This window comes from Copadichromis virginalis, linkage group LG23 (genome assembly GCF_057382275.1).
Source record: "Copadichromis virginalis isolate Kocher_CV1m ecotype Utaka linkage group LG23, C_Virginalis_male_GT1.1, whole genome shotgun sequence".
NCBI classification, from domain to species: Eukaryota; Metazoa; Chordata; class Actinopteri; order Cichliformes; family Cichlidae; genus Copadichromis; species Copadichromis virginalis.
The window spans coordinates 3341902-3358487 of record NC_140639.1 but is presented as its reverse complement, the minus strand read 5'-3'; the positions used below and the strand labels follow the sequence as shown (position 1 = coordinate 3358487).

Genomic DNA, 16586 nt, shown 5'->3' with positions numbered 1-16586 from the left:
GAGGAGTGAATTGTCTAATTGTTTATGTTAATAATGAGCTAGGCTACTACTGTTAGCTACAAATATGAAACTGAGGCTACAGTTCTTACAGGCTCAGCAAAACCAGACAACTAGACTGTAAAAATGGTGCCTGGTCTGATGAGTGTATTGTAATGTTGTGACAGTAGGGTCAGAATTTGGTATAGACAACGTGCGAGCATGGATCCATCCTTCTTTCTCTCAACGGTCAAGGTGTTGGTGGCGACATAATTCTTGGCATATTTTAGAGTCTTAACACTTGTTGAGCATTGTTTAAATGCCACAGTCTACCTGAGTGTTGTAACTGTGTATGACCACAATGTAGCCACCTGCATTAAAAAACACAACACACCATGTAACAAAGCTGTTAACCTCAAACTTGTTTACTGTACTCAGATTGCCTCCACAGTTACCAAATCCTGATCCAGTCCAGGACTTTGAAGGTAAAAATGTTCTAAATGCAAGAATGTGTGGGGGAAAAGTGAACTTTCAGTTTTCATCTTCACACACTTGTGTTTTAAATTTACAGTTACAGAAAAAACATCCACAAATGTTTAGATTGATATCTACACAAATATACCGAGAGCTGCAAACTGGTAATTCAAATTAAATATTTGGGGGGATGTGATGAAATGAAATTTAGATTATGATAAATGTGTAGCAACTGCGTGAGGCTATGATGTTAATATGGACCAAAATCACAAAGAATTAAGACAGCAAGGACTCTAATAAAGCATCCACTGGGTGTAACCTGTCCTTCTGTTTACTAAAAATTAAAGTCTCCAGCTGTGAAACGAGGACTTGACATCTATTCAGCACATAAGAAGTCAAACATTTACTAAGCAGGAGTTACGACTCACTTCTTAAGAAACCTGACAGTTCAAAAGTCCATTTCAAGATTATGTTTACAGACACTGTTTTGTATCGATAACATTAAAATTAGGTTTGACACAAAGTATGAATATGTTTTTACATTTATTTAAATGTGTCCAGATGAAGATATACATTGTAGCTGCTAGAAGAGCATTAGTACGGCTCTAAGAACAGGAAGTTACAGCAAGTTTAATCATTTTCTAAGCAGTTGATAAATGCATCTCTGTGTCTTGGCCGAGTTTAACTGAGTGAGTCACCAAATGGACCACAGACATAAACAAAGGCTACCTTTTACACAGCAGTGGGTTTATTGTTTTGAACTCAAAGTGAAATACCACAAAAGAAAAGCCATTTTACTGCTGAATCATGAGACATCAGTTTGCAGCTCATGCTGTAGTTTCATGGGGACGAAACTTGTGAGTGAGTGCTCCACTTCCACTTCCTCAAGTGGTCTTGATGAAAAGAGCATTTATTTGAAGTTTACACAGCTACATTCTGGCCTGAAAATATCGTAAGAGGTTTTTTTTTGTGATCCAGACAGAGTAATATTAAAACTAAGTAGCTGCCGCCATTGTTGGAAACTGGAATTGGCTGAGCCGCGCTATGAATTCTGAGATATGGTGGACCACGAAGGATACACCCAACCCCTCCTTCAAACCTGTCAATCATACACAGTACAACATGCAGTGAAACGCTTACTGCTGTGCAATTCTCGACCATTAAAAATACAAGAATGACCTCAAATTAAATATGGAAATTAAAAAGGTTTGCAAATCAGCAGTGTGCAGATTTACAGTGAACAGTAAAAACAATTATTGAAATACATTATTTTGTTATTGAGTGCATGTACAGTGATGTGATATGCAGTGTTGGGAAGGTCACTTTGGCTCTGGATGGTGAGTAGAAGTTCTTGAGCATCTTCAGAGTGTTTGTGTGACAGGTCCTGTGTGATGTCAAGCCCCGGGTATGTGAAATTGTCTTCTCTCTCCACTGTTAAATATATACTGCCTAATAATGTCTGTTCTGTGTGGCTTTTCATTAGGCTTTTTTTCTTAATCTGACTGCAAGAAAATGCCTCCAAGACACGGCAAGGCTTTGAAATGGCAATACACAGGTGGATCTAACTTCATCCTCGAAGTACTGCTTAACTTTGATGAGAATTAATTTAACCTACGTTAGGAAAACTTCCCTTGAAAATGAAAAACAAGCTATATAGTGTGCCAGGGGCGTTTTTAGCCCAAAGATTTACTTTTTTTTGCTGTTTGTCTGTCGCACTACTAAAAATATAAAAATATTTTAAGGACTCTTCTATTTTTGGAGTGTATTTTTTTATGTATCTGTATTATATGATACACACACATTAAAAGTGAATCTCTGTCCAGAAAATACACTCAGTTTACTTTTTGCTCACTGTGAGCATCATTCATTATTCTCCCCAGTAATTAAGGTTAGGATATTTTTTTTTATTCCAATCCATTCTTCTTTTGCAGCATTTAAATAACCTTTATCAGATTTGTTACAGACATTTCAAAAAAGTGTTTTGCTTTTCTTTTACAAATGTGGGGATTAAATTGAGTTAAAATGTACAAAACAGTGATGTCATGTTTTGTGACGAGGACCCAGGCACAGAGAGACTTGATGAATTTAAGAATTTCATGATTTAATAAAGAAATTTGCAGACTTGCACAGAGATGGTAAAATTATGATGACTGATAACAGAGACGAAGACAACAGACGATGAGGACAGGGAGGAACAGGGGTTTAACTGCACCAAGGAGACAGTCAGAGAGAACTCGGGACAACTGGAGACATTTAGGGATGCAGGGACTGACAGAGACGGGGAAGAAGTCTCACTGTGACGAGTAAAGTTTATCTTGCCTGGCTGGGCAGTTCTCTGGGTGCTCAGCACCCCCAAAGCTCTGATCCTAGAATCGCCCCTGTAGTGTGCTAAAGCAATATGCAGTCTGTGTAGTCTGCCTGGTGTATTGAAAAATTACGAGATACAATAAATAAGACCCTCAAGCACTACTTGCATTAAATGAGGAAGCAGCAGGTAAACAGTGTGATATGATCAGTGTGATGTAACCATACTATATATAAACTGTAAGAGAAATCTGATTGTGATTCAAACAAACCACAAAACTATTGTTTCTGACAAGTAAATATACCAACAATGATGGCTATAGAAAAAGAAATGGCTCCAGCGAAGAGGATTACTGACACAATATTAACAACAACATCTCTGAGTCTCCTCTGGAAATGAGAAAAACAGACATGAACTTGCTGCTTGTTTCTCTCGCTCATTCCTAAATGGCCTGTAACAGAAAAATACTAATATTATTATTCCTCATTAGATTTGATGCTGTATCTGATGCAGATTTTTATATTCAGACAGGCACAAGGCATTCACCTCGTTTTTCACTGCTCAAAATGACAATCCAGATTACATTCAGGAAATCCCATACTGTGAAAGCAATCATCACTTTCAGAAGCCAAGAGTCCCTCACGTTATTTCCGCACTCATTCTCCATAACACCAAGAAATATGACAGCAACTGGCCCAAAACAAACATGGAAATAATATCAGAGCAATGTAAAGGCAGTGGCAACTACTTCCACAAAAAAAGTCCAAACTCTTTTTTGATGGTGTAAAGTTAATACTCTTAAATTTACAAGTATAAGAATTTTCTTACTTGTAAATATATTATGGATAACAAAACAAACACTGGCAGCGTATTCACAAATCTTCCTTCTTGAAGAGAACGTGAAAAATGAAATAAACATTTTGCACAAATGTCAGTTGATATGTTTGCACATGCAAAGTGAAGTTAAACGTACCTTTCAGGACCACTTCTAATCCCCAGAGACAAAATTACTGTTCCAGTGAAATTAATCACTATCATCACACACACAAGAGCAAAGAAGATGACCTAAAAAATACATAAACACACACATTAAAAATACATGTGGGAAAAATTAAACAGATGTTGTTAATGAGACGGGTTTTACACCACCAGTTGTTCTCACCTTGAAGGAATCACCGATACTAAACAAGATCAGGGATGAGATTTCAACAGCCACACAGAGGACGTTGCCTGCTACCTTACACACCTACAAAATTTAAATAAAAACAACAGTGCATATAATAAGTTAGACAGCCTTGAAAGCCCTGAAAATCCATATTTTACCCTATGAAAGCAGGGGTAAGTTCCAGCACCCCGTGAACCCCCGGCTTTCAAACTAACTACATACTCAAAGAATTCTTGGAAGCAATACAAAGATGCAGGACAAGAAGAAAATAAAACACTGTGAGCACCAAAGGCCCCCAGCTCTTACCTTATTTATATGATGAAAAACAGCCTCACTGGCCAGTAAGACTTTGCCTATATTGGATATTACCTAACAAGACATGAAGTAGAACACAATTACATTTCTTTTTGTTCTTTTAAGGTGGGGCTGAATAGCATTTAGTGCGTGTCTTGAGTATCGTTAAATATGCTACTTACTTTCATCTCTGCCACCAAAACACAATCAAAACACATCAGTGCAATACCTGCTCGCTGAAAGTAAATCAGAAACAGGGAGCAGTGTTGTCAAAAAAAGCTCTTGCAAGGTTAATGAGTCACTTTGTGTACAGTGTTACAAAATCAAATCCACCTGTGGGTTCTTACTTCTTCTATGTTGGTGTTGCCCTTTGTGGTGCTTGGTGTAGTAGTTGTTTCCGGTGTAGTAGCTTTTTCCGGTGTAGCAGCTGTTTCCGGTGTAGTAGTTGTTTCCGGTGTAGTAGTTGTAGTAGTAGTGCGCTGAGGTAAGATGATATTCACATTTTCCCAGAATTTTACCCTTTGCTGAAGAAATGTTGCTCTGAAATATGTTAGAAGGGAATGAATGCTGATATAATTCATTTTCTGTTGCATTGTAATATTACAGAAATCTGAAGCAGGTCAGGTTCGATTTTCACCGTGGACGTCAGCCATAGAATATCAGAAATTTTAAAGTCACCTGAACATGATGTCCTGCTCTGCTTCTGTCGCAGTCCAGTTAACTCGGATCAAAGTTTTTTTGTGATTAATTGTGTGACTAACAGCTGAATCCTGAGAAGAGTGGCAAAACATAAGAGAGCTTCAGATTTACAAAAAATGAAAACAATAAATCAAATTCCAACTACTTACTTCCAAAACACCGCATGTCAGGAGTTGAGTCTTGTCAGGCTCAAGTAGAACAAATCTTCCAGTAAGACGTGTTTCATCTGCAACCTCTCGAGCCTCTAACATAAACCCTCTAAAATATGTGGATTCCTCGCTCTTGAGCAAAACTTGAAAATTGTTTCAAAAATTCATCCGAGCAAAGATTTGGGAAAAAGAGAATGAAGAGAGATTGTAATAACTTGTAAAAAAAATGTAAATTATAATTACACCAGACATTGCTGTGATAAACAAATTTAACAAAATAAAAACTACAGCGTTCCCTGTACCTGTAACAGGCTCTCCAGGATAGCTGCCGGGCACATATTCAACCATGAAGGGGGGGTTTGTGGTTTGAGGAGCTGCACCATTATGATCGGGTAACATTGAGTCACATGCTTCTGGGAAGTAACCCCCTGAATACCCATGCAGCTTTGAGATGATGTTAAGACTAATCAGAATCCACATCCACATCTGTCAAATAAATATCACAGTGATACCCAGGTCATCCATTGGCACTCTAAATATTTATTTACTTCTGCAAGTATTCATATACTTCCAGCATGTAGACTTCTAGTGGCAGATTACACTGAAAGTGTTTGCTTTAAAGATGCTTGAGAGTATAATGTCATTGTCATTCATAGATTTGCGAGTATTGAGCAGCCGACACATTGCTGGACATAAATGTTAGGTTAAAACTTTTTCGCCTTTTAACTACTGTTTGATTACAAATGCAGTTTTGGTGGACAGAGCCAGCATGAGGTGTATGTGGATTTCTCTAGGAAAACTATTAGGGGGGAAAGCCGTTTTAGAGAGCTCTCAGTTTTATCCATTAAACTTTGATTTGATTTGATTTGATTTTATTGATTAGCATTCAAATTCAAATCTCAGTGAAAACAGTGAGAAAAAAAAACAAAAAAAAAAACAGTGAAAACAGAACAAAAATCTACCATAAAGAAAGAAAGCATGAGACAAGGCTAATCAAAAGGTATTGGCTGAAGCATTTGCTTATTACGCCAACCCTTTTCACAAAATATCTTTTTGTATGCAGCTCCTGTACACAGGGCTTGAAGAAAATAATAAAACAAAGCAAAAACCAAACAAAACAAACAAACAAACAAACAAACAAACAAAACAAAGAAAAAAAAACTTTCCACCTTAGATAAGTAACTACATCAAAGTAAAGAATCAAGAGGTTGTTGTTTTTTTTCTCCTTTTTGTTCTTTTCATTCTTGATATATATATTTTTCTAATACTCTATTTTTAAACATGTTTTTAAACAAGGAAAATGAACTACACCTTTTTAAATCACTGTCATAACTATTCCACAGGTTAACTCCTCTAACAGAAACACATCTCTGCTTTATATTTGTCCTCATCTTGTTTTTCTTAAAGAAATCTGTTCCCCTTAAGTCATATTGACTCTCTCTGACTTTGAACAGCTTCTGAGTACTGGGGCAAAGCAAGTTATTTTGTGCTTTATACATTATCTGTGCCATTTTATATTCAACTAAATCATAAAATTTCAGGGTATTCAGATTAATAAACAAAATGTTAGTTGGTTCTATATAGTTTGATTGGTTTATAATTCTTATAGCTCTTTTTTGTAACTTGAAAATATGAAGAGTGTTCGTTTTATATGCATTACCCCATATCTCCAGACAGTAAGTCATATATGGTAAGTCATATAAACTTGAAAAGGATTTCAACATTTCTCTGGCAAATATTAAACACAGACTGACAAAAACAACTGAGTAAGAACAGTTTCTTACCTTAAAGTAAATGTTTGCACACCACATCTAATAATGTGAATCAGAAAGCTAAGAGAATCAAAATAAACCTGAACATCTGAGTTGACAAAGAAAAATATCTCCTCTTTGAAAGTCCCTCTAAGAGAAATAGAAGAAACCCTGCAAATGTCTCAGAAGAAATGAGTCCACCCTCCAGGACAGTTACAGTTGTTGCAATGTGTGTTAGTGGGCGGTGCTACAGCTGTAATTGAGGAAGCTGGAACATTGTGATAAACAAAACACATTTCCCTTCACTTGTGAAATGAAAGACATATCCTGGATTATTTTCCTAGTCTCTTACTTCCTCTGTGTGTGTCACCATCCATATCACTAGTTCAATTAATCTGGCTCAGTGAGCAGATATACTGTGATGTGTAAGGCTTTGGATTGACGTTATTCAGTCCCATTGTCTTTAGTGGACCCTACTGGTCTAGGGTCCATATATATTGTGCTATTGTACTACAACCAATCAGAAAATTATGAAGGATCTGAGCTATGTAAATGTTGTCATTGTAGATGTGAGTCAGCCAGATTATGATTATCAGTGTGACTCATAGTTAATCATGAACAAAGACAGGACCATGCAGGTTTCAATCTGAGGTACATGAAGCTTCTTGATCCACACCTCAGATCAAGCAGCCGTCCAGTTTAAAGTTAATCCACAAGAAGAAAGAACAAACAAAAAGAAACATCAAAAAATGTTTGGCATGAAATTTCCTTTATAACAACCCAAACATACACCGAAGCATTTTCAGGAATACAGCAGTGCTTTAAATCATAACCCATCTAAAGCAGCGGTCTCCAACCTTTTTTGCGCCACGGACCGGTTTATGCCCGACAATATTTTCACGGACCGGCCTTTAAGGTGTCGCGGATAAATACAACAAAATAAAGCTAGTACCGGTACCGAAAAAAAGAAAATTTATTCATAACACACGTGAAAAGACCCAGGAAAACCGAGTTAACGATAAAAACGATAACAAAATAACGCTGAAAACCGATAAAAACCCTGAAAACTATACATTTCACACCTGAGCCTCAACTCTCGCGGCCCGGTACCAAACGACTCACGGACCGGTACCGGTCCGAGGCCCGGGGGTTAGGGACCGCTGCTCTAAAGGTATTTTTCATGATGTGGTAAAACATGAACAAAGGGCAGAAAAACACACAGATTGCATTTTGTTTGTGATGTGGAAGCATAATAGTGGTCAATCAAAAGTGATTATTGTGCAGTCGAATTTCTTTGGAAAGGGTGTGTCGAGATCATAATGAACACTGAGCTGTGACTTGAGATGGTGCCTTCAAATGCTACAACATGCCTCGGTGTTCGCCTCGGTGTTTGGGGGTGACATCCCTTGGCATTGCTGACTGTGGATATGACATCCTCGACATTTTGTGGGTGATGCCTGTGGAGGTCATGCCGCTGCATTTGTAGATGATACCACGGGTGTTTAAAATGGTGCCATTATGTTTGGGGATGATCCCATTGCTCTTTAGGGTGATGCCACAACCTGCTGCAGTGTTTCGAGGTGAAGCTATGAGCTGCGTCTTTAACGTGATGACACAACATACCATTGTTGTTGGTGCTGTGACTTTCCATGTCTGTTTGAGTTGATGTCACAACCTGCAGTTCTCTTACAAACAGAAGTGACCTCGTTTTCTCATATATGCTACAAATACTGCTAAATACTGTCGCAGAGTGTCACAATCAAACCTCTGCCTGAAAAAGTCATTAATATTTTTTCTCTAAATAATTTAGTTGCAATGAATATTTAATTTTCAAGACAGCCAGATGCAGTGCCATGATTTGTGTTATTCCTGGCAATACTTTTATGCAGTTATAGTGTCTTTTAAACAGAAATCTAGATCCACTAGAGAACCTTTGTGAAGGTAAAAATGTTGTAAATGTGAGAATGTGTGGAAAAAAGTGAACTTTATTTTTAAAATTTCACTTTCAGTTTTCTTCTTCACACACTTGTGTTTTAAATTTACAGTTACAGAAAAACATTCACAAATGTTTAGATTGATATCTAAATATACTCAGAGCTGCAAACTTGTAATTCAAATTTTACTCATTTATTTTTTGGGGGATGTGATGAAATGGGAGATTTAGATCACGACAAATGTGTAGCAACTGCGTAAGGCTATGATGTTAATATGAACCAAAGTCTCTGTTACACGCACCTTGTTCAGTATGTTTCACAAAGAATTAAGACAGCAAGGACTCTAATAAAGCATCCACTGGGTGTAACCTGTCCTTCTGTTTACTAAAAATTAAAGTCTCCAGCTGTGAAACGAGGACTTGACATCTATTCAGCACATAAGAAGTCAATCATTTACTAAGCAGGAGTTACGACTCACTTCTTAAGAAACCTGACAGTTCAAAAGTCCATTTCAAGATTATGTTTACAGACACTGTTTTGTATCAATAACATTAAAATTAGGTTTGACACCAAGTATGAATATTTCTTTACTTTTATTTAAATGTGTCCAAATGAAGATATACATTGTAGCTGCTAGAAGAGCATTAGTACGGCTCTAAAAACAGGAAGTTACAGCAAGTTTAATCATTTTCTAGGCAGTTGATAAATGCATCTCTGTAGCTTGGCAGAGTTTAACTGAGTTTCAGTTTGCAGCACATGCTGTAGTTTCATGTGGATGAAACTTGTGAGTGAGTGCTCCACTTCCTGTTTACACCATTTATTAATACTTGAGTTATAAGTGTTTGTCTAACCACACCGTGACTTTCAGAACATAGAGATGGGCTGGCTGTTATAGCTAGAAACTCCTTAAACATGTCATCTAGTGAAGACCCCTTCTTTTAACTAATTTGATATTCAGATGAAGAAGACAAATAGCACTAACCTTTTCTATCTGATATTAATCTATAGACCACTTGGATCAGCTAGGATTTTCTTTGTGGAGTTTGGGGACTTTTTATTGTCCACCATCAAGCTGGAAAGAATCCTGCTGCTAGGGGATTTTAATTTCCATATTATTAAATTTAATTTAGTGACAGAATCAGATTCACAGAATCATCTGATTATGTCACCGGCTCTGGATATCAGACCAGTCTGTCGTGAGGACATTTTTATAAGCGATCATAAACGTCTTTTATTTGATCTCTACTTTATCTGTGATCTGAAGAGAAAGAAGGAAAATAAAAATATATTTCTATTTCCTGTGTGCCCTTTGTTCATGTGAAGCATTTACAACTAATTACTGACTCTGTGGTGAAAGAATTTGGAATTATTTGATAATAATCTACCTGAAACTGATGATATGGAACAGCATGTGGCCTCCTTCAGTTCACAATGTCTAAAAATTCTTGAAATCAGGAAAGGTGGCACTGTTAAATCCCCACCCTGGTTCACAGAAACTATCCCCAGCTTTAGGTTAATTTGCTGTAAAACTGAGCACCAGTGGAAAGCCACAAAACTTGAGGTTTATAAGCTCCACTTGAAAGAACTATTATCTACCTTTAACGACATAGTGAAAGATGCAAGAGCCACTTATTTCTCTAAATAACCTGCAGTAGGAAAAAGAAACCCTAAGGTTCTCTTCGATACAGTGAAAAACATCATCTCTTCTCCAACTCGCAATGACTTTTTAAGCTTTTTTCAAGATAAGATCAGTAGCCTGACAGGACATTTTACTCCCTTAGATAGCCCCTTCAACTGTGATCTCCCAAACCCCACAATTATGGAATCTTTTCACCCAGTTTCTTTAAAGCATCTATTGAGTACTTACTCAAATGAAACTTTCAACGAGTCTGAAGAAGATGCTGAAACATTTTTCTAATTTTTAACCTTAGAGAGCTTTGTATCACATCTTGTGAGCATCTTAACAACGGAAAATTATGAAAACCAAAAATCCCACTGTTGACATTTAATCCTGATATTATATACTTTTCTTTTTCATTTTAGTTGTTAAGGGTTCGTGTTTTCCTTATAATCTCTCCCAAGTATTAGTTCATCAGTCTGTGGTTGTGGTTTCCACATCAATGGAAAATTGTCTTCTGTTCACCAAGCCATACACAAATCAGTCAAATCATATCAACCCGGATTCATACATATACACATTCAAAACAACAACAATAAAACCCATCACAGCATCTCATTATTCAGTATGTGGGGAAATGAAAGCTAAGTTAGGACTAAATAAACATGAAACCGATACTGATCTGGTGATCATATTTTTAAAACTATATTAAAGCATTCCAGGGTCTCGACTATAACCTTTAAGGCTACTGTGAATATTTGAAATGAACTTTGACTGTACTGTTAGACTTTAGTGCAACCACTGCTTGAATTGTAAATGATGAGTCAGTCTTACTCGAATCAGGCAAAAATTCCTTTTAGACCAAAGTTCTGTGAGAAGGTTCTCATTGTCCTTCATGATCACCATCCCAGTTCTGTAGGCCCTTCAGAGTTTGTCCCTCTTTGTGATAGCATAACAAGATGTTGGTAATTTTCCCATTAAAACAGTTATTTTAGCGACAGCCACGCACACAAAATTTCCTATTATTTTGACTTACTATCTAATATTTAATATATAACAAGTTGTAACAAATCTCCTGTCAGAGCTCCAACAGTATATTCAAACTTCATGTGTCCCTTGAGTGCAACAAAGCTTTCATGTTTTCTATATTATCCTTTTTTACATTTCTGTATGTTTAACATGTTCTTTCACTTTGGCATTATTAATAATTAATTATACTTTACATGCAAGACATGCTTCTTGCAAAATAATCACTTAAAAAAAAATCATGTAAGCTAGCCTCAAGGGTTACCATTTTATTTTAAAATGTCTTGTTTCTGCTCAACTTCCACCAGGTGTCACCTTTGAGCACGACAAATGAGCTCTGCAGCAACAACAACATTGCAGGTGTTGTGCGTGTCATTTTAACAATAAAAGTGAATATTTTTTTCATCAAAAGAGGTTATTTTTTTGTGTTGCAGAGAAAACATTAGTGTTTTTAGTGGGAGAAATGTTTTGTCACTCATTCAAGAGACTTATTCACTCTCAGCAGACTGCAGGTTTCCCCAACTTTATAAGCTTCAACTGTGGCTTCTTCCCAGAGTCTGAGACATGCGTGGGATTAGGTTAATTGATGATACTAATTTAAGGATGAATAGTTATCTGTTTCTATATTTTTATCTAATTTTTTTTTAATCTTTGATGCTTATATACCTCATTATTTTATATTCATAATTGCCACATCTTTTTTAATCACACATTAATATTCTATCTTTTATTACACAAATATGTATTATACTTTATTCTTTCATGAGTTACTTACAAGTTTCTCTTTGTTCACAGCCATTGACATGTCAAAGAGGTTAACACGTGAGAAGCAGATCAAAATTGTGTTGATATCTGGTGAACGCAGTAACCGGGTCATTGCAGCAGATTTCAATGCAAGACACCCTACGAGACCACCCATCTCCCATGCTACAGTCAGCAAACTGCTTGCTAAGTTTCGTGAAACTGGTTCAGTGTTGGATTTGCCAAAATGTGGACGCAAGAAAACTGTCACTAATGAAGAAACATCAGTGGCTGTCCTAGCTTCATTCAGCAAGAGCCCACAGCGTAGCACTCGCCGCATGTCACTGGAGAGTGGCACTAGTCGAACATCCCTTCGGCGGATATTAGCTACTCACAAATGGCACTCTTACAAACTCCAGCTACTGCAGCATCTCAACGAGGATGACCCAGATCGGCGCACAGAATTTGCAGAATGGGCAAAACAAAAATTGGAACAGGACTCTCAGTTCACACAGAAGATTTTGTTCAGTGATGAGGCAAACTTTTATGTGAATGGTGAAGTTAACAAACAAAACCACTGCTATTGGTCTGACACTAACCCACATTGGATGGATCCCTCCAAGACTGTTGGACCAACAAAAGTGATGGTTTGGTGTGGTATATGGGGCACAACGACAGTGGGTCCATTCTTCATCAATGGAAACCTCAAGGCCTCTGGATATTTGAAATTGCTACGTGATGATGTGTTTCCCTCTTTATGCACTGAAGCTGGCACGTTCCCTGAGATTTTCCAGCAGGATGGTGCACCACCACATTATGGGTGCCAGGTCCGAGCATTCCTAGATGAACAGTTTCCTGGAAAGTGGATTGGTCATCGTGGGCCAGTTGAATGGCCCCCAAGGTCTCCCGATCTGACCCCCTTAGACTTTTATCTTTGGGGTCATCTGAAGGCAATTGTCTATGGTCTGAAGATATGAGATGTGCAGCACCTGAAACTACGGATACTGGATGCCTGTGCTGGCATTTCTCCTGTGGGGTTGCTATTAGTGTGTGAAGAGTGGAAGAAGAGGGTTGCATTGACAATCCAACACAATGGGCAGCACATTGAACACATTTTATAAGTGGTCAGAAACTTGTAAATAACTCATGAAAGAATAAAGTTACGTTGAAACCAAGCACACCATTATTTTTCTTGTGACATTACCAATAAGTTTGATGTGTCACATGGCCCTCTTCCTATTGAAAAAACAAAAGTTGTATCCAAGATGGCCGACTTCTAAATGGCCACCATGGTCACCACCCATCTTGAGGAGTTTGGCCCCTCACATATACTAATGTGCCACAAACAGGACTTTAATATCACCAACCATTCCCATGTTATTACGCTGTATCCATAGAAATGGCCCACCCTGTAGAATAGAGTCTTGAAACAAAATGCCACACCCATACAACACAAGCCCCCGCCTTAGGAATGTTTGGGGGATGCTTCCTGTGCTGCGCTGTAGATGGCACAGCAAGGTACAGGATATTTAAGGTGTTTGGTAAAGGCCAGCCAAGAGGAAAACATCTCCATAGAAACTGCAAAAGTAGGGAGGAGTCGTTTTTGTTCTGATTATGGGGAGATGTCCGCTCCAGGAGATTTAAGATGACCCAAGGGCCGGACCCAGCTCCAAATAAGGGGAGAAGCCAAGTCTGAACCATGACTTTTAACCATTCATATTACTATTCTGTTTCTGTGTCTCATAATAAAAGTGTTTACTGCTTGGGTACGGTGCTCTTTTTCCTTTTGGCATGCTGAACAAAGGAGGAGACACAGTGCTGTTATTAACTTGAACCTTTATATTAATACATTTTGAAAATGTATACTTTGGGTTTACTCATTTTCTCTCATAAGAAAAATGAACCCAATTCAGGGCTCCAGGATGGATGGATGGAATCTTGATATTTGTTTAATTATATTATTTGCTTTATTATTAGGTTATAGCATCACCACAAAACTACAACAGCTGCTGGGGCAGCACAGGCGTAATGTTACAATACAACCATCTGTCTCACCTTCCATTCTCAAACCGTGGATGGTTCACTTGTTAGTTAAGTGAGCTAAACATTACACTATGGACCCACTCACCAGATGTCTTGAGGTGATGATTATATCTGCCCCTTTGTATTTCTTCATATTCATTTTCAAATTAAAAGTCCTTTACTGTTTTAGTGAACAAAAGCTCTTAGTTTTGTAACAGTAGATCTGTTTTGTGTATTTGTCAAATCCTTTTTACTGATAAAACGAAACAGTACATATAAATATCTAACTACTTGCTAGTTGCCATGTTATGCCATGTATGTATGTGGGTGTGTGTGTGGCGGGGGAAACCAACAAGCTCCAACTTCATCAAGTGAGTGGATATAGTCATATACATGTGCTTCAGAGACATACCTAATCATTCTTCGCATTACACCTCAGCTCACCAGGTTATGGCCTTACCTTAAATTGGTGTCTAAGTCTAAACAGGAAAAGAAATAGTTTTTGAATCGTTTCTGATTTCTAAGAGAAGTCCAATGATCAGGCTCAGATGTGGGTTTAAAAAGTTTGTTATTTACAGTTTTCAGTTTTAAACAAGTTTTTTTGCTACAGATTTCTAAAATATTTGTGTTTTCTTGTTTTTATGACTGGTAGTCTATTGCATTAGTTAAACACGCTACTAAACTCTGTGTTTTTTGTGTTTATCAATGAATATTTCTGGAAAGTTAGATATCATTTGAGGGAAATCTGTGTAATTTTATTTATTATTCTAAAGTCATAGATATAATTGACTGACCTACACAGGATTTCAGGACTAACTCTAACCCCCGGCTTCATCACACTCATTTTAATTTACCTTTTGACTTTTTGATGAGCTGCCTCAGCGATGTACACTTGTAATAAAATTATGTCTGTAAAAACAAACAAAAGAACAAACTAAGGTATATGTAAACATTTGATGGTTACATTCACGTGTTCCTACATTTCTAGAGTCTGAACCGACACACGTATTGTCTGTCTCACACAAAAATATGTAGAATCACTTTATTTCTTCCATGTGTCACCAATAGGTTGGATGCCAGTTTATTTTCAGGGACAAGAAGTAAATGTGCTGAATGCTTTACCTCTCTATGGTGAAAATGAAAAGTATTTTTCGGATATCAAAAAATGTTCTGTGTGATGATGTGGCAAATGTATTTATTTTTTCTGTGGATGAAAATACAGTAAAATAACTGCAGTGCTACAACAACAACAGTCTTTTTAAGACTCTTTTTTTTCCCACACTCTTTCGAACAGGAAGTCTGCAAATCTTGAGATGCATCACCTTTCAAAGGTTTAACTGTATACCACAGACTTCCTGGACCTGAGAAAGGGATGCGTACTTGACTCCACAAAGTGCTGAGATCACTTCCACTTCAGTGCTATTATATTGACTTTTCCTAGACTCTGAGATTCAGCTCATCAAGCTAAAGGATATTTTGGCCATGGTCTTACAATTTTGTAATACTGAGAAAATACAGATATTTGTGGATAGTGGTTTAGCAGATATAATAACAGAATATATTATGTATATATATATGATAAAAACAAATATATGATTAAAATAAAGAATTATATTGGTTAAACATGAAATAACGTAAACTGTTTCATGGTAAATTAGTATGAGATCACAAATTATAACAATACCAAATGAAAAGCTAATGTTGACTCAACCTAACTTTGTGTCATGGTCCTGAGTCTGTTGAATCAGTGTTTTTGTTTGGATTAAGAGTGTCTTATGTTATGGATAAATTCTTATTCGGAATTGCTATTACTTAGGTTCTGGTTTCTGTGCTCCCTCTGTTTAGTGTCTGTGTCTCTGTGCCTGCACTGAAGTTATCCCTGTCCTTGTGTTCCCTGTGTACTGTGTCAGTATCGGGTCTCTGAGTCTGTAAGTTCTGTTGGTGTGCTTCCTGTTTTACTTTGAAGGTACGTGTCTGTATTCTGTGTTGCTTCCCTTGTCTCATCCTGTGCAATTAGTCCCAGCTGTGTTTCCTTTCTGTGTCCTGTTTGATCACCCCACTGTGTATTTTAGTCCCGTCATGGCCTGAGATTCAGTTTCAAAGCTGCTACTACATCCCTTGAGTTTTTGCAGCCTCAATAAAGCTGCCTTCTTTAGTTCACTCCTTCATTGTCCATGAGTCCAGCATTTGGGTCCAATCTCCTGCCTGTCACACAGCGATTCATGTCCCTTTCTGTCCAATTGTTGTGTGCTTTTCATTGTATTCCAGCAGATTATTGTTTTTCACTTTATATAATGTCTATTCAAACGGTTTTTGTTTTTTGTTTTTTACAGAAAAGATGTTTCTACATGACCATCGGTCATATAAAAAGTTTCTGGGCAACTGCACCTCATTGTCTTAACTGGGGAGATATGAGTCGGAAATTTCACTAA

At 37.3% G+C, this 16586-nt stretch overlaps 1 protein-coding gene across 1 annotated transcript; it reads right to left on the bottom strand.

Annotated features, from left to right (window-relative positions):
- Nucleotides 1-2530: 2530 nt before the first annotated feature.
- Nucleotides 2531-6969, bottom strand: LOC146679987 (uncharacterized). The gene is made up of 12 exons (XM_085449542.1): nt 6847-6969; nt 5365-5548; nt 5063-5205; nt 4893-4984; nt 4562-4754; nt 4397-4450; nt 4227-4289; nt 3918-4001; nt 3729-3820; nt 3584-3642; nt 3302-3445; nt 2531-3206 (listed from the first exon to the last, which is right to left on the bottom strand). The coding sequence occupies exons 1-12, from the start codon at nt 6871-6873 to the stop codon at nt 3034-3036; spliced, it is 1308 nt and encodes a 435-aa protein (XP_085305668.1). The 5' UTR covers nt 6874-6969; the 3' UTR covers nt 2531-3033.
- Between the last annotated feature and the right edge of the window lie 9617 nt (nt 6970-16586).

Coding starts and splice junctions, on each gene's coding strand:
- LOC146679987 (XM_085449542.1), bottom strand. CDS start 6,873: ATGTGGTGTGCAAACATTTACTTTAAG. Junction 5,206..5,364: donor TCCTGGAGAGCCTGTTACAG/GTACAGGGAACG, acceptor ACAATTTTCAAG/TTTTGCTCAAGAGCGAGGAA. Junction 4,755..4,892: donor GAGCAGGACATCATGTTCAG/GTGACTTTAAAA, acceptor AACATATTTCAG/AGCAACATTTCTTCAGCAAA.